Source organism: Hippopotamus amphibius, chromosome 13, assembly GCF_030028045.1.
Source record: "Hippopotamus amphibius kiboko isolate mHipAmp2 chromosome 13, mHipAmp2.hap2, whole genome shotgun sequence".
NCBI classification, from domain to species: Eukaryota; Metazoa; Chordata; class Mammalia; order Artiodactyla; family Hippopotamidae; genus Hippopotamus; species Hippopotamus amphibius.
Window position 1 is genome coordinate 40,292,328 of NC_080198.1, and position 16,330 is coordinate 40,308,657.

The 16,330-nt window shown below is 53.5% G+C and overlaps 3 protein-coding genes across 9 annotated transcripts in view; 1 reads left to right on the forward strand and 2 right to left on the reverse strand.

Moving 5' to 3' along the window:
* The window catches only part of SETD2 (SET domain containing 2, histone lysine methyltransferase), a 113,592-nt gene extending 107,553 nt beyond the window's left edge, over window positions 1-6,039 (forward strand). For 2 of the 3 annotated variants that reach the window (XM_057706761.1, XM_057706760.1), the window contains 3 exons: window positions 2,888-2,968; window positions 4,752-4,853; window positions 5,199-6,039. In XM_057706761.1, coding sequence (XP_057562744.1) covers window positions 2,888-2,968; window positions 4,752-4,853; window positions 5,199-5,360 — 345 coding nt within the window. In that variant the 3' untranslated portion in view covers window positions 5,361-6,039. The remainder of the gene's footprint in view (window positions 1-2,887; window positions 2,969-4,751; window positions 4,854-5,198) is intronic. The other variant, XR_009048858.1, reaches the window with a different exon arrangement.
* Window positions 6,040-8,232: 2,193 nt separating this feature from the next.
* Window positions 8,233-10,558, reverse strand: LOC130834664 (death domain-containing membrane protein NRADD-like). 2 transcript variants are annotated; one of them, XM_057705113.1, is made up of 5 exons: window positions 10,419-10,558; window positions 10,123-10,275; window positions 9,237-9,426; window positions 8,971-9,113; window positions 8,233-8,868 (listed from the first exon to the last, which is right to left on the reverse strand). In XM_057705113.1, exons 2-5 carry the CDS (start codon window positions 10,163-10,165, stop codon window positions 8,549-8,551), a joined length of 696 nt encoding a protein of 231 aa, XP_057561096.1. In that variant the 5' UTR covers window positions 10,166-10,275; window positions 10,419-10,558; the 3' UTR covers window positions 8,233-8,548. The 2 variants fall into 2 exon arrangements, with proteins under 2 accessions (XP_057561096.1, XP_057561094.1); XM_057705111.1 differs by having other exon boundaries at window positions 8,233-9,113.
* NBEAL2 (neurobeachin like 2) overlaps window positions 10,419-16,330 on the reverse strand; it is a 32,168-nt gene continuing 26,256 nt past the window's right edge. For 2 of the 4 annotated variants that reach the window (XM_057705110.1, XM_057705109.1), the window contains 14 exons: window positions 16,090-16,220; window positions 15,868-15,977; window positions 15,653-15,770; window positions 15,452-15,549; window positions 15,265-15,381; window positions 14,549-14,638; window positions 14,355-14,464; window positions 14,016-14,188; window positions 13,784-13,878; window positions 13,429-13,545; window positions 13,174-13,332; window positions 12,950-13,098; window positions 12,483-12,618; window positions 10,813-12,399 (listed from right to left, as the gene is read on the reverse strand). In XM_057705110.1, coding sequence (XP_057561093.1) covers window positions 12,298-12,399; window positions 12,483-12,618; window positions 12,950-13,098; window positions 13,174-13,332; window positions 13,429-13,545; window positions 13,784-13,878; window positions 14,016-14,188; window positions 14,355-14,464; window positions 14,549-14,638; window positions 15,265-15,381; window positions 15,452-15,549; window positions 15,653-15,770; window positions 15,868-15,977; window positions 16,090-16,220 — 1,705 coding nt within the window. In that variant the 3' untranslated portion in view covers window positions 10,813-12,297. Of the gene's footprint in view, window positions 10,511-10,812; window positions 12,400-12,482; window positions 12,619-12,949; window positions 13,099-13,173; window positions 13,333-13,428; window positions 13,546-13,783; window positions 13,879-14,015; window positions 14,189-14,354; window positions 14,465-14,548; window positions 14,639-15,264; window positions 15,382-15,451; window positions 15,550-15,652; window positions 15,771-15,867; window positions 15,978-16,089; window positions 16,221-16,330 lie in introns of those variants that run through there. The other 2 variants (XR_009048729.1, XR_009048728.1) reach the window with 2 other exon arrangements.

A 16,330-nucleotide genomic window follows, 5' to 3' on the forward strand; every position in this document is an offset into this window, starting at 1 on the left:
TGTTTATTACTTCTGCTCCTCCCCACCCCCCCCCCATCTTTAGGCCCTTCATTTAGATTTTAAAGCCCTTGGAGATAAAGACTGTAACATTGTAAGTTTTCATTAATTCACAGGCCTTGTGTAAAGTATTACAGATAGAGAAATCTGAGTACTAGTCTTCACGAAGTTCAGTCTAAAGAAACAGCCACATCTATAAACCAAGAATACAATGGGATAATTGCTGTAGTAGAAGTATGTACAGAATGCTATGGGAGCACAGTAATTAATGGTCAAAGTAAGTGCACTAGTGATATGTCACAGAAAACATGATTTTACCTATAGCTAAGTTGAGTAGGAAAGAGAATTCTGGGCAAATAAAGTAGTTTTTGCGAAGGTATAAATTCAGTACAAGGCAGCATATATGGGCAACAATAAAAATAATTTGGTTGTAGTAAGTTTGAGTGCATATGGGGTAGTGAGCAAGACAAAAATATGGAAAAGTATGTCAGATTTAAATTGTCTAAGATCTTAGTGTCCTACCAGTGTGATTATTATATGATTAAAAGCCAGTGAATGCTTTTTTTTTTTTAGTAAATTGATTGGCTGCACTGGATCTTTGTTGCTGCACACGGGCTTTCTCTAGTTGCAGCGAGTGGGGGCTACTCTTCATTGTGGTGCACGGGCTCCTTATTGCAGTGGCTTCTCTTGTTGTGGAGCACAGGTGCCAGGTGCATGGGCTTCAGTAGTTGTGGCACATGGGCTCAGTGGTTGTGGCTCACGGGCTCTAGAGCGCAGGCTCAGTAGTTGTAGTACACGGGCTTAGTTGCTCCGTGGCATCTGGGGATCTTCCTGGAGCAGGGATTGAACCCGTGTCCCCTGCTTTGGCAGGCAGATTCTTAACTGCCAGTGAATGCTTTTAAAGCATTGAGTCAGGCAGTCAAATGGGTGTCCCTTGAGTGAAACAGGCCTATTTGAAAAAGGTGAGATTGGTAGCAGTGGAGATCAGGTTGAAGAGTTATTTTAATAGTTTAGACAAAGTGAGGGACTAAGAATGGAGATATTGAAGATTCATGCAAAGGTATCTGAGAGGCATCATTTGGGGCTAAGCAACCAAGTGGATATGGAAGAGACAAGGAAAGGCTCACCAATTTTTTGAAAGTGCCCTAGAGATGATTTGTTCCTGTCCTCCTACTTCCTGTGCCCCTCCCCCCACACCTCTTTTGACAAACTAAAGTGTGACATATAGTGCCTTATCTAGAACCAAACTGAAACTGTTTTGCTCTTTTTGTTACCAAAGGTGGCAGCAACTTCAAAACAGAATATACTGAGTTTATTATTTTCAAGGATCTTTCTTAACCTTTAAGTTGGTGTATACAGATTCGTATGTTGCAGAATTTAGGTTGAATCATGTGTAGTGTTTCTGATACTTCAACAACTTCTGAATCAGGAAAGCCCCTAGAGAGAGCTCAGGGGATTGTGTGTTTTTAAAGCCCTACAACCTAACCAAGTCAGAGATTAAATTAGAACTACACTGGAATTACTTAGCTTTCTGAATACATACCCCATTCAGAGGGAAGCAGAACATTCCTGTTTACACAGAGCCCTCACTAAGAGCCTGGCCTATTCTGTAGGACCCAGAGCCTTGAGATGGTTGTTATACCTTAAGGGGCTTTCTGTTGCTACTCATTTTTGGATCCACAAGAGAGCAGCTGAGGGTGTGTTGAAATTACCTTGGCTTATTCGGGCAATTCTTGATCCCTTGCTACATGAGGTCTTATCGTGAAGCACATCCACACTCTTTATAACAAGTCAGAGAAAGCTGATTTATAGAAGCCCACAAGCCAGGGGAGTGCTGCCTTTCTCTGGAGCCAGTCCAGAGCAGAGGGAGTTGAACAGTCCCTTCATCACCAACACCTTCATACTGTTTATGTAAATAAAGGAATCAGAACTGGGGGTAGGTTGGGAATAGAAAAAATTTTGTGCTCTAAGCAGCTAGCAAAAACATGAAGTACCTGTAATGCCAACTGCAGCTTCTACTCCATCTGAAGTGAGTTGTATTCAGAGGGAAATGCTTATAATCTTCTCCATGGAAAAGTACATTTACTAGGAAGGGGCTTGATGACTGGTGGTGAGCAAAGGTATGGGGAGATGGCCTTGCATGGCAGTGCTTTGAATGCCAGGGCTGCTGGCCCCTTACCTCTTGGCAGTGCCTGATTGGAGCAGGTAGGCGGAGGGGGGACTGGCAGCCTCTCCCCTTGCAGTACTGGAAGGGGGTATTCCTAGGTTTGTCATCATCTTAGCATCTTGGGACAGCGTATCTTCTGTCTTAGGATCTACTCATTTGTTCACTGACTTGGATGACCCTCATCTCCTCCCCCCTAATACCTTGAGGAGCATGCTGAGACTGTCTCCTACAGTCTAGGGGACTTGGATGAGGAGCGTGGAATTTGGACTAGGGTTGTGTGGCAAAAGCATTTTGCCTTTGTCTCGGAGTTGTAGAATGTCAGAGAAAGGAGAGGTGGAGCTCAGTGAGCCTGGGCCTCACTTGACAGTGTGGGATACTGCAGCTCAGAACAGGGACCTGAGTGGTCCAAGACACACAGCACATTCCTCTGCAGAGAAGGTGACCCTGAAACAAATGTTTAGCTATATCAAGGATGTAGCTTTCGCTTAGGGTAGAGAATTAAAACTTGGTTTATAGGAACAAGGCCAGAGCCAGATGACACGATTTAAACATGAAGTGAGTAGTAACAGCAGTTAAGTTCACCCAGGCCATGTCCCTTTATGATTCTAATATCAAAAGTCAGGTATCCCAATTGGGGGAAAGAAGGGAGGATTCTGGAAGAGCAGGGCATCACTGACCTGACCTCTCATTCCCACACTGTGGTGTTTTCTTTTCCATTTCTAGACCTCAAAAAAGCCTAAGACAGCAGAAGCAGACACCTCCAGTGAGCTGGCTAAGAAAAGCAAAGAAGTATTCAGAAAAGAGGTAAGGTTTGGTAGGATGTGAGCACTAAGCTCTGAAAGCTTAAACTGAGCCCCTTTCTTTCTTATCTTAAGTGTGCACAGCTGTTTGTAGTACTAGGCAGTCCTGCCTTTGGGTGTTTCCTTGCTTCTGTGGTTGGACTGTGTAGTTATATGATGACACATTGGTATGGTCCTTTACAGTTGGGTAATAAGGACTTTCATATCCATTATATGATTTTTATCCCCACAACAGCACTTGAGGTAGGCAAGACTGGAATTGTCATTCCTCTTATGCTGGTGGAGGAGCTCTCGAGGTTCAGAGAAGGCAAACTCTAGACAGAAAACTTGAACTGGGGCCTTCTGGCTCAAAGTCGAGTTCTCTTTCTGTGATATCTCATTTGGTGGCTGCCTAATCCTCAAGTGATTGGGAGAAAGCAGCTCCTCTTTATGCTGCTGAAAGTGTGTGTTTCCAGCTCTCAGCACACCAACATTTTCTGCCTCAGGGCATCCAGATTCTAAACTCCAGTCTTAGTTCACTGAAGGGGCTCATAGTCTGTTGGAAGAAGTAGACCTGTAAATAAGTAATGGCAGCTGTGTGAGGAGTGTGCCACAATAGGGCTTGGAGGTCAGTATTCAGGGTGTCAGGAAGGGCTCCTGAATCAGGGGTAGGAATTAACTAGATAGATCAGGAGGGATGTAATTCAGGCTGTAGAATGTACAGAGGCATCATCCCTTCCAGGGAATCTGTGGGCTGTAGCACAGGGTACGTGAGGGGTGTTGGAAGATGAGGCTGAACAGTATTGTGCTGCTTCATACTGTGAGTTACAGGGAACGTTGCACGATTTTAAGCTGGGAATAATGAAGTCCCCTATTGTATTTGGTGAAATGGCTTGAAGGGAGTGAGTATGGAAGCAGAAGACCACAGAAAAACTTTGAGTAAAAGCCTTCTCCAGGGATAAAACTTGAGTTTCTCACTGTCCTTATGTAATTATTGGCATTTCAGCCTAGTCAACTAGCAGCTGTTTATTTAGTGCCTAGCCTTGTTCTTTGAATGTCTGAAAACTCACTGACTTTCAGGGATGGGTAGGACCTGCTCATGGTGCTTCCTGGTGAAGTGGCTGTCACTGACCTCCTTGCTACCTTCGTCCCCTGGGGTCAAATTTGTGGCTTAGCGCCACAATACTTCCAGAGATCCTGTGTCTGGATCTCTTTGGAGAGCCACTAGGTAGGACAGACACTACAGAGACAGCTCAGGAGGACATGGGAAGCTGTGTATTGAAAAGGATCTTACCCTAGGTGTTCTCCAGCCAGCTGTCATGTCATGCATCCCTCTGCTTCACACTGATGTAGTATGAATCAAATGAAGTGCAACACTTACAGAATGTAAGTAACCTTCAGTAACAAAATGCTTGCATTTCCTGGAGTCACTGAGCCTCCTGGTAGCACAGAAGGGCCCTCTCTGCCCTGCCTCCAGGGGCCAGAGAAGGACATGAGAGTGGTTAGCTGAAACTTGGGGCTGCCATGAGATTCAGCATGGAGTCCTGCTGCTGTGTCTCTCCATCTGCAAGTGAGGCTTGCTCAGTCCATCCAAGGGAGCCCTTTCCCTCTTGAGGCTGACCCAGGATCCTTTTCTGTTAGATCCCACTGGCATACTAGCATTCTTCTGTCCACACCAGCCAGCCTGAGTGAGGGAAAGGGAAGGACTGACTGGCTCTGCTTACTGCCTTTTCTGAGTATTTCCTCAGTACAACTTTCTTGCCGTCTCTGGACTGTTGAGCAGTGTGCTCTCTTCCCCCTACCTGCAGATGTCCCAGTTCATCGTCCAGTGCCTGAACCCTTACCGGAAACCTGACTGCAAAGTGGGAAGGATTACCACAACTGAAGATTTCAAACACCTAGCTCGCAAGGTATTCCCCCGTTTGTGGTCTGACAACATTCTGGGCAAACTATACCTTCTAAGATGGCCCCTTTCATCATAAATGTGCATTTTCCTTGCCATGTGTCCAGGCTGGAGACCCAGGAACAGAGGGGGAACATTTGGGAAGGGAGGGTACCTACTTGAGGGTACCAGTTCTCTAAGAGCTGAGCTTCCTCTTTCTGGTGATCCCGGCACCAGCCTGCCCGAACCTCCCCCTCTAGTTCACCTCCCAGTCTTGGTGAGAAGGGGCCGGAGGCAGCAGACTGGCCTTCCCTGCTCAGATCATTTCCACTCTGATTGGTGGCTGTGGTCTCTCTTCTTGTGTGTTTGACAGCTGACTCATGGCGTTATGAATAAGGAGCTGAAGTACTGTAAGAACCCGGAGGACCTGGAGTGCAATGAGAATGTGAAACACAAAACCAAGGAGTACATTAAGAAGTACATGCAGAAGTTTGGGGCTGTTTACAAACCCAAAGAGGACACTGAATTAGAGTGACCTTCAGGGCCAGGGTGGGAGGACGGGCAAGCTGGTAGGAGAGACAGGGGAGAAGAAATCTTGTGGGCTCTCTCTCCCCACCCCACTGTCAGGGCTGTGCTACTGATGACACATCACCCTGCGGAATTCAAACCTGCAGATTTCAACTGAAAGCCACAAAAATGAGCTCCATCTACAACAAGCGCTCCCTGGTTGTGAGCTGTTGGTAGAGGCCATCTGAGGCAAAGGTTTAGGCCCTTGAGACCTTCCCTTCTGAGACCCTGGCCAGGCCTGACCCCACTCTCAAACCTGGGTCTCCTCCTTGGCGGTGCTGTCAGCGCACAGACTCATGCGCATCCCCACCCCCGACCCCTCACCCTGACGATCTGTATTATATTTTAATGTATATGTGAATATATTGAAAATAATTTGTTTGTTTTTTCCTGGTTTTTGTTTTGTTTTGCTTTTACGCCTCTACATGCTAGGATCACAGAAGACTTTGTAAGGATGGTTTAAGTTCTCCTGCAAGGTTTAATTTGTTATCATGTAAATATTCCAAAGCAGGCTGCCTTGTGGTTTCGGCCAGCCTTGTGCTATGTTGATAAGATTGATTTACTGCTTAAAATCACTTTACTTTATCCAATTTTTACTGAACTTTTTATGTAAAAAATAAAATCAATTAAAGAACTTGGCACGTGTGTTCCCTAAAAGCTAGTCAAGCATGTTTGTATATAGTGTTGGCACTAAGAGAGAAAAGAGATGGTGGCCATAGGTTTGTAAAGGCCAAGATTAATCCTTGAGATTGGAGTTTGTCCCAGGCCTTCCCCACAGGTCCCAGTGTGACTGAGGTAGACATCTTACATGTGCATTCCTGAGCGAAGGAGGTGGGCCTGCCACCTCTGTGGCACTGGGCTTCTTTACTTTGGTTAATAAGCCAGTCAAGAGAAAGGCAGTTGTCTTCCCCTTTGTACCTTTTGGCTGGCGAGAGGGAGTGAGCCTCTTCCCTCCAGAGACTTGAGGTCCCAGAGCCCATAGGAATGCTCATTTGATGTTTGGGTTCCCTGACTCCTCACCATGCCCTGACACTGGGCTTGGATCCTAGAGGGAGTACTCTGATAAAGGGGTAACAGTGCTCAGGTAATTAAAGCGGACATCTTCTGGAGGACACAGGGCTCAGTGGAGACACACCCTACTCTTGATGGACCAGTTTTCTGGACAGTGAGAAGGGCCAAAGGTTTCAGGCCAGCCTGGGGCCCAGCCCATCGTTGCAAAGAGACTCGTCCCATCTCTTCCTCACCAGGGTGATTTTGTTCATTGCAGCAATGCCCTTGGTGAAGAGGCTGTGGCCAGATCTTGGGTGGGTGGGTTTAAAAGACATAATCATTAGACATGCTATATAACAATGTAGCCAAAGTATTTTCCCATAGTACTGCAGCGTTAAACTTTAACTCAAGCACATTATTATATCAAATGGAGGAACCCTAATTTAACCCCCCTAACATTTTAGAGTTATTAAAGAAAATGTTTTAGCTAATGTGCTTGAGCACATGAAAAGAAAGTGTTTCTCTTTCAGGTAGGTTTCCCTGTGCAGAGGGGCTGCTTGCAACCAAGTAAAACTTATGGTTTTACCCAAGGCTCCAGGTTTCAGATTTTCCAAGGAACTCTAGGCAGCCTTTCATTAAAGGGTGGTGACCAGAGAGCTGTCAAGCTTCAGAAGGGACCTCTTTGAAGAGTAATTCTCAGTTATTTTACCTCCCATGGAATTTTTTTTCAAGATTGCCCCATGCACACACCCCTTGAAACCTTTAGGCTCAAATCCCCTCAGTGGTGATGAGGGTTACCTATTCATTCCTCTCAATGCAGGATTTCACACACACTGCTGATCTAATCCTTGATAGCCCTCTGGCCAACTCCCTGCCAAAGTAGGTGTGACGTCTCCCAGTGCTTTGGCCTGTTTATAGCTGACTGAACACCAGGCCTTTCCCGCTTTCATCTCCAGATGAGGGTGGCTCCAAACCTGCCCTGATTTTAAGAATAAGATTCACAGGGTTAAGCAGCCCTGGTAAACTCAGGAATAGCAATAGTGGCAGTCTGATGAATTTGGTACCATGACTTGGGTCCAAGTTTCCTGAGTTTAGGTGGCTTTGCTTCTTAAGCACGCTGATCCTGGTGGATACCAGGGTGGTAGCATTGGTTCCTTCCCAGGCAGGGCCTGTCTGCTGTAGCAACCCCCACCCAAAGGCACAGTAACTGACCTGCCTGCTCCTCCATTCAGGGTGGGCATATGCGAGGCATGCAGGTGGTCTGGCTGCATTTGCTGTGTCTTCAGCAGCCCCTCAGGTAGGTGGGATGATCTGCCTGTCCTTGGCTTGTGTGGAAGCATGTTTGGACCTCCCTCTCCTGAGTCTGGAGGGTGGGTCTTGAAAGAACACTCTTCCTTTTTCCTCACCTAGAGATGACCTGAGGCCCTTGGTAACTAGCTTCCGAGGACCAGTCTGCTTCTTGCCTCCTGGCCGGGGGTGGGGGGGAGTCCAGCCTCCCCTTGAGGTTAATCACAGCACAAATCAGGAAAATGGTCTCAAACCAAAGGCCTGAGAGTCTTAGGAGGTGGAAGGTTCTGACCGTGCCAGTCTGTTTATTGTTCTCTAGCAGCTAAAGAAGCTGAAGTTCAAAAAGGTAAAAAACACTTCCTAACACAATTCAGCCAGTGAGTGGCATGTGCAGAATGTGAACTCCACTCTGCCCCCAGAGCTCATGCATCTTCTGTGGGCGCACACTGCCTGCCAACTCTGGGGCTCCTCCCACCTTCTAGGGACTCCATCCTTTTTCTGGGCCTCTGCCACACAGCTACCCAACTGTCTCACAGGCCCATGGAGCCAGACAGAGCCAGGACAATAGTACAAAGTTGCCTTTAATATGGGATACAAAAGTAGAAAAAACAGTTGAGGTTTAGTAAGGGGAGGTGGAGTGGGGATCAGGAGGGCAGGACCACTCCTCACTATCAACCCCTCCACCCCCATATCCTGGTCCCTGTCTGGGAGGAAGGTAGGGTGAGGGGAGGTGACTGGTGCCTGGATCTTCCGTGTTCCCCCAGAACAGAGCAGGCCGAGGTCACCAAAGCCAGGAAGCCGGTGAAAGGGAAGGTGTATGAGGTGGGGTGGTAGGGAGCACCAGAGCAGGTTCCCTGAGAGGCCAGACCAGAGGATCACTCACACCGCGGAGCAGTCCTCAGCCTGGGGGCCCAGGACCCGGACCACATCTTCACGACCCATGGCAGCCAGGGCATCTGCTAGCACTCTGAGGGTGGCACCACTGCCTTCTTGGACAGCCCAGTCCCTCAACAGGGTGTAGGCTGGCATCTGGCTCTGGGCCATGGTCTCCACTACCTCAGCCCGGTAGCCCAGGCAGTCCGCCAGGCCCCGCCAGCCTTTGTCAGGTTCACCCAATGCCTCCAGGAGCTGTTCTACTTCCTCCTGCTGCTGTCGAGGGAGATGGAGGTAAAGCCGGCAGCCAAGTTCAGGATGTAGCCCTGGGATGGGAGACACGAGGGGCACGTGAGGGTCAGACAAGCTTTGTGGTGCGGCAGCACTAGGTAGGTCTGAAGGACTACAGATTGGGGAAATGGGCTCACCCTGGCTGGGGGCACAGGGCTCCAGGTCGCTAGGAGAGTCCTGGAAGACACTGCTGTCCCCATGCTTCTGGTCCCTGTTGAGGGCCCCCAGCTCCGCAGTCCGAGCTTTGGCCAGCTGCTGTCTTTGTTTACGTGAGCGCCAGCTGTAGGGAGCAGGGGGAACCTGCCAGCCTGCTCCAGCCTTCACTGGAGACCGAGAGGGAGCTGGCTGGGAATCCAGATGGGGGGGGGGGGGGGGACCACAGGGCAATGCCCAGACCACCTACCACTTGAAGGCCACGTAGGCGAGCAGACCGAGGACCACAGTGGCCAGGAGGGCACAGTAGACAGGGATGATACTGCCTGAGGCCCCTGGAGGCTCAGGGGGGAATGGGGAGGAGGTACTGGGGGCCAGGGCTCCCCCTGCCCCTGCCCACACCCCTTCCCTGTCCCTGTCCTGCTCCCTCCGGGTCTTCTCTGTGAAGGAAAGGACAGGGTTGGGGGCAATGAATCAAGGCCAGGGTCCCTAGGCAGCAGACATAGACTTTGCTGCTAGAAAGGCTGGAAGTCATAGTCCCTATTATGTAGAGTCAAAAGCTCATACCATGGCATCAAAAGCTGACTGGTTCATTCCCCACCCTCATCACCCACAGCTTCCCCTTGACTTGCCACACTTGGACACCTAGCTCTTCCCGGATGTACCTTCTCCCTGCTTCCAGACATCTGTTCTTGCTGGCCTACCTTTGCCATCTGACAAACTGTCAGGAACCTCCTACTCTGGGAAGTCTTCCTTGATCTCTCCCAGTCTCTCCCTTTTCTGGCTCCTTGTGCACCTCCTCTGTCTACTATGGCACTAAACTGTGTGTCCTGTCTCCCCCACCAAGTCTGGACTGTGAGAGAACACTGATTCACACTGGTCCCTGTGGGAGCCTCTGTGCACAGGAGACCTTGTAAATTTTTGCAAAATAAAACTGAACCGGAAGGCAAGTAAATGCTGCTGCTCACTTCTGCCTGCAGGCCAGCTGTCCCTACAATCCAGTGTAGGCAGGGCACAAGAAACAGGAACTCCAGAGCCTGTGACTGGACTTGTGTGTGGCCTGCAAGGCCAGGGGCCCATGGATACCTCTCATTCTACCCTCTCAGTGCCCAAAATCTGGATCAAGAGGTACTTACCCACATGGACCATGTCTTCCCTGTGGCTGGAGTTGTGAAGCATGGTTCTGCCAGCTAGCAAGGGTCCCAGTGGCCGCACCTCTTAGATAAGGGGTTGGAGTGTCACAGGCTCCAGAAAAAGGAGCTGGAAGACTTCTCTGAGTCCAGAAGGGGCTGTGTATAGGGACACGGGGGGAATTCCTCAGGCCTGAATTGGGGAGTCCCTTGGGGTAGTCTGTCCCCCTTTCCTGGCTCACTTCAGCCTGATTCATTCCAGGTCTAAGTACCCCCCACCCACCCACCATATCCGCACTCACCAATCTGGACCAGTTTCCTCCAGTGTCGAATGGGGTGGAGGTGATATTGCTGGCCCCAGCTGGTCAAAGCTAGAGGAGACCAGATTGCAGCTCTGGATGGAAAAGGGCACACTAGAAACCACCCTGTCTCAAAGACCTTGGCAAACCCCTGGTCTGAGTCCAGGGATGGCACAGGAAGACCAGGGAGACCCCATCCAAGCCAGAGCCAGATGGAGACTTGCTGGTAGGAGGTTCCCCAGAGTTCTTAGCAAGAGCACAGTACCTGGAGTGACTAAGCTCCCACTCCTGCCTCCAGGGTCAGTGTCTAGCCCTCAACTCCTGCTCAGGGGGGCTGGACAGGAGCATTCCTTGGTGGGTTCAGCAAGGGCAGAGGGCATATGGACCCAGAGGCCCCCTGATCCTTTCTCATCTGGGAATTTGGAGAGGGCCTGGAGGCCAGAAACATCTGCCCTTACAGGGCTGATCCTGCTGGGACCTACCTCCTGAGGCCTGGGGAAGAGAGACCCTGGTCTGGGCAGAAGAGGAGATTTTGCCTGGAAAAGGGATAGAGATGAGACCTGCGGGGAGGTCCTCCAACTCCACATCTGGCCTGGTCCAACCCAGGCACTCCAAACTCACTTCCCTCCACACGGCCAGGAGCCCAGGCGTATGGCAAAGTACATGGTTGGCAAGTGGGTCTGGCACCGAGGCTGTGGTGACCTTTGCCACATGAAGGATGTGAATGTACATTTGTGTCACTTACCACATAAGGGGCCCTTTCTGGATCCGAGTTGGTGGGTGAGCCTGTGACTAGCGCTTGCAGAGGCAGCCAGGCCTTATGCCGGACACACCCTGAGCTGCGGGATTGGAGCCTCTACCAACCCCCACACACACCCATCTCGAGGCCCACAAAATATGCACACACACACCCGCAGCAACACCCTACGTGCACACACTACCCTGACTTCCCACAGGCAACCCAACTCAGACGCAGGCACCACAACCTCACAGGATTTCGGGCCTGGAAGTTGGGGGCAGAGAGGCAGCCTCAGCTCCCCTCGTCCAGAAACACCCGAAGCTCTGTCCCCAACCCACTCCTGACCTGTGGCGGCCGACCCTCCGTGGGTCCCAGGATCCGCTCGGCCTGGAGGGATGGGGCCTCCGGGCCTTGGGCCGGCCGAGAAGACACAGTGGAGTCCCTGGGGAGGGCAGGCTCTTACCCGCCCAAAACTAAAGTGGAGTCGCTGACCAGAGGAGGGCTGAACGCCGAGGGGGCGGGGCCGCCCACGGTCTGGCCCCGCCCGGCTCAGGAACGCGCACATGCGTGGAGATGAGCCCGAAGGGGGACAGAGCGTGAAGCCGCCGGAGAAAGAGCGGCCGGGGCCCCCTAGGGACAGGGGCGGCGTGGCTGGGGAGAGGACAGATCGCCGCGGGCGCTCATGGTCCAGGGGGACGCGAGCCCGGGAGGGTGGCCAGGGCGGGTTGAGACGCCGCGCGCGCGCACACATGCTCAGAAGCGGAACAGCTACAAAACTAGTCCAGGTTTATTGCTGAGTTGCGAGAGCGGGGGGCCGCCCTTAGGATTAAGGCCACAGCCCGGCCCCTGTGCTCCGCTGGGACTGGGACTCGGGAGCCTGGGCTCCCCACCCGACTGTGCAAAAAGTGCTGTGCGGCCGCTGAGGCCAGTGCGGGCCCCTCTGCCGGCGAGGGGCGGGACTTCCTGGAGTGACACCGCCTGCCAATCCCTGAGCTGGGCAGGGGTGGGGCACCGCCCACCTCCTGCCTGAGTGTGGGCTTGGGTGTCGCCCCCTCCTCGGTTCCCCGGACTTCTGGGCGGGGCCTCCCGGGGCGGAGCCCGCTGGGCGCAGAGCTGCGCGGTGGCGCGCGGCGGGGCAGGCTGTCAGCGCGCCTCTCCGGGGTTGTACTCTGTCTCTCCAGAGGACACCTGGGAGATGCGCCGGGAGGACCGCCACAACTTCCGGGCAAACTGGCTGCTGCGCACCTGGCAGGAGCAGGAGCAGGCTCGGGTCAGCTAGGACCGTCGCTCTCCACCCGGTTCGAGGCCCGCTCTGCCCTCATCCTCACCTCAGAGGGCTGCCCTGCGCCCACCACGATAAGCTTGCCGTCTTCCAGGCCCACAAGTACGTGGCTGCGCTCCTTGGTCACAGCCACGCTACGGATGGGCACCTTCATGGGCAGGGGAGGCGCCGCCGGCAACAGCCTGGAGGGAGGGAGGGGATATACACTAACTGACAACTGCAAGGAAGCTTTGCATCCAGCAGATAGATGTCTCTCCATTCTCCCATCTACCTCCCAGTCCTCATTTGAAGGATGGCTCGATTAAAATCCTGACACACACAGGGATCTCCCACAAGTGTGTGGCTAAGGGAGGCCCAGGGCAAGATCTCCCCATTGGGGGATGGGAGGACAGGTGACAGGCCTTGAAGAATGTGTCCACAGACATGTAAAGGGGATGTGGGTCCACCTCCTAGTGTCCTCTGCCAATGACCACCACCCTGAGGGATCACAAACCCATCAACAGTGGGGCTCACTTGTTCAGGTGGAGGATGTGCAGGGCACACTGGGCCGTGCCCAGCAGAACAAAGTCCTCCATCACCGCGAGGGCTGTGGGCTGCTCTACCAAGGGCAGTGAAGCCCGCAACCTCCCATTCACCGAGTACAGGTGCAAGGAGTAGGTGACCTGAGGAAGCAGGAGATGTCAGCAAGGACAGAATCCCAACCACCCCTATCTTGGCTGGGCGCCCCTTTCCCGTACCTGAGCCCCCAGACGCTCCCGCGCTGAGCTCTGCACCACAATCTGGCCCTCAGACCCCAGCGCCAGGTGGGACACAGGTCCAGGCAACGTGGCTCCCGGGGGCCTTAGTACGGCCACAAACTGGCCACGGCGTACAGTGTGGATGATCACAGTTCCATCCTGCAGGAAGGCAGCTTAGGGTGCTAGGCAGGGGTGTGTGAGCTCCAGGGGCAGTGCCCAGCAAAAAGCCTCCCCTGGGCACAGGTATACACACACCTCGGATCCAGACACTGCCATGTCAAGTTCAGTACTGATGGCCACACAGGTCACTGCAGCCTCATGCCCATATAGGACCTTCACAGGCTTTGATGCCAGCCCCACTGAGAGACCACCCTGTGGGGAACACCAGGGCTGGCTCAGGACTGGAGCATCCCACTACCTTGGCCCCTAAAGCTCAGAAAAGTGAAGGTCTTGTCCAAAGCCAGAGAGCTGCAGGGCTGTGGAACTCCAGACTTGCTCATGGTAGCAGAGGAAAGGGGAAGAGAGAAGGGAAGGACTGGAGGCCCACTGAGGGGCAGATGGGCTGTAGATCTGGACTATGGGGGCCCCACAGGGCTGCCACCCAGCATACCTGCTGCAGGAGCCGCCACACCATGCATGTGGTGTCCCGGGAGCCTGAGATGAGGTAGATGCCACAGGTGTCCAGTGCAAGGCAAGTTACTACATCTGCATGGAGAGGGAAGGGGAGCGGAGGGGAGGGGAGGGGAGGAAAGCGTACCAGCAAAAGAGTAGTTATCCCCTCCCTGGCCAGCCTTGGAACCCTACCCCCACCTGCACACCACCAGCTCCAAGGCTGCACATACCAAGGTGGCAGCTGAGCTGGTTCAACAGCTTGCCCCGGGGTAATGCAGTCACTCGCAGGCTGCCATCCCAATGGCCGCCACTGAACAGCAGCTTTCCATCCGGGGCCACTGCCAGGGCTTGCCCACTCACGCCACTGCCTGGCACCCACGGGCCGCTCAGCAGTCGCTGCATCCTGACCCAGTGAGGAGGACCACCGGTGAGGCCAGGCCACGCAGGAGAACCCAGGCCCTCAGAGACCTTGGCCAGAGCCTGCAGCTGGCTGGCACTCTGCTTGGGCGGGGAGATGACTTGGGGTGCAGGGTATGTAGAGCCCACCCCCGCCCACAGCCCTGTCCTACTTGGGGTTGCCCACAGTGGGGTCTTTGCTGAAGCTGAAGTAGTTGCTTATGTTACGGTCATAGGGCAACCAGCTGTGGGTGCCCAGCAGCCCACCAGCACTCACAGTCACCTGCGGGCAAGAGGGAACAGACGTGGGTTTGGGGCAGAGTCAGAGAGGGTGGAGCTGAGGTGGGGCCTGGCCCAGGGCACTTACCAACAGGTCTGCGGAGCCCTGGGTGATGAAGGAGTGGGGCTGCCGGTGGGGAACCAGGGCCAGCACTAGGGGCACGCCATCACTGATGACCTGTAGGGGGCAGAGAAGGGCTAGCTGTGCCTGAGCAGCTGGCTGGGGCCCCCCCTACACTACCTGCTCCCTGGAGCACCACTCGGTCCCTGGCCCTCAGCCCCCCAGGGGTCACGGGCAAGGCGTAGTAGAGGCAGAGGTCCTTCTGAGAAATGGGCACCAGAGACCAGTGGGCCTTCAGGGCATCTCAGAAAGTGGGTGAGAAACCAGATGGACAAGGAAGATCCTTCCAGGGTCTCAAGCTTGGTTTCAACCTTGGTCATCCCAGCCCATCACTCCACATCTCCAAGCCTGCTAGCAGGAGGAGAGGACAGCCTAAAAACGTCAGACCTGGTGGCATCCTGGGATGCAGGTAGGAAGGCGAGCTACAGTATCTGGGGCCAGATTCCCTCCTTCTGGAAGGTCTCCCTAAGGATGGTCAGAAGAGTCAACACCTTGTCCTGACCCTTCCTTATGAAGAAGGCACCCCACCCCCACTCCCATCTCTTCTGATGTTACCTCTTTTTCTAATATGTCTTAATATCAGTGACCTTGATTTAGGTTTTCCATCTGCCCCAAGAGACTGGTAAGGACAGGGATTAAATGAACTTCACAAAGTAGGAAGCTGAGACCCTGCCTCCTCCTACCTCTGCGAAGAAGGCTTTGAGCTGGTCCAGGTGCTGGAAGATGCTAGGTGAGTTAGTGTCCAGACGTGCAAGGCGTTGGGCTGCTTCCTCAGCTGAAAGCCGAGCCGGATGTGGCTCCTATGGGCAAGCAGCCGGTCAGCATGGTGGCCAGGGCATCCCTGACCACTATCTGCCAAGCTGGCCTTACCTTCAGCAGCTGACAGGGAGTCTGCCCAAAGTTGCTAATAATGCCCTCCAGAGCCTTCCGTTCCCGCTCATCTGCCACTTGGTCCAGGTCCACGGCCCCTGAGCATCAGGCAGGCAGGGCAGTCAGAACTCCCCCTGTACCCCCTGCATTCACCCCTCCTCTGCACCCCAGGCCCCAACTTGAGTCCAAGGCATCGCTCACCCTCATAGGTGCAGTAATAGAAGACGTTGAGGGCTTCCTCTGCAGCTGGCCCCCGCTGCTTGTAGCCAAAGATGAGGTCGATCCACTCATGCAGGTGGGCGGACACATAGTCTGACTCCTGGGGCCAGAGAGGAGGCAGTCAGTCCAGTAACAGCTGACACCCCACCCCACCCCTCAACCCTGGCTGCCCGCCTGTCTGTGTGTACTCATCTCACCAGAGCCCGACGGTGCTGCTGGATGAAGTCTTCAGGAGAGCTGGCCCATGGGGGCAGCACCACATCGCCCACCTTCTCGTTGGTCAGCTGGAGGCAGCCCAGGTCAAAGCCTGCACAGAAGACTGGGTCAGCTGTCTTGCTGCACCATCTTCACCTGCTCCCTGGCCACCCCGAACCTGTGCTCTCCATCCCCATGCTTCCCACCCCCATGCCAGCTCCTACCATTCTGGTTCTCCAGGAAATCGGGGAAGTAGAAGAACTCCGGGATGAGCTCCTTTACGTCAGCCGGGCTCTCCAGGCGGGCCTGCCAGGCTGCCGCCACTGAGTGGAATTGCCGGTCAGAGCAGTCAAAGCTGGGGAGGGGCACGGGCCAAAGTGAGGTGGGAAGAAGGGAGACAGCGGGGGAGAAGGTGTGGCCGCAGGAAAGCAGGAAGCCAGAGGGTCCAGGATGCCAGGAGGACCC

What these genes read in the sequence shown, in the direction of transcription:
- LOC130834664 (XM_057705111.1), bottom strand. Translation starts at nt 10,165, where the DNA reads ATGCTTCACAACTCCAGCCACAGGGAAGACATGGTCCATGTGG. An exon ending in GGAAGACATGGTCCATGTGG is followed by an intron (nt 9,427 to 10,122) that starts GTAAGTACCTCT and finishes TTTCCTTCACAG; the next exon opens with AGAAGACCCGGAGGGAGCAG. An exon ending in GCCTACGTGGCCTTCAAGTG is followed by an intron (nt 9,114 to 9,236) that starts GTAGGTGGTCTG and finishes TGCTCCCTACAG; the next exon opens with CTGGCGCTCACGTAAACAAA.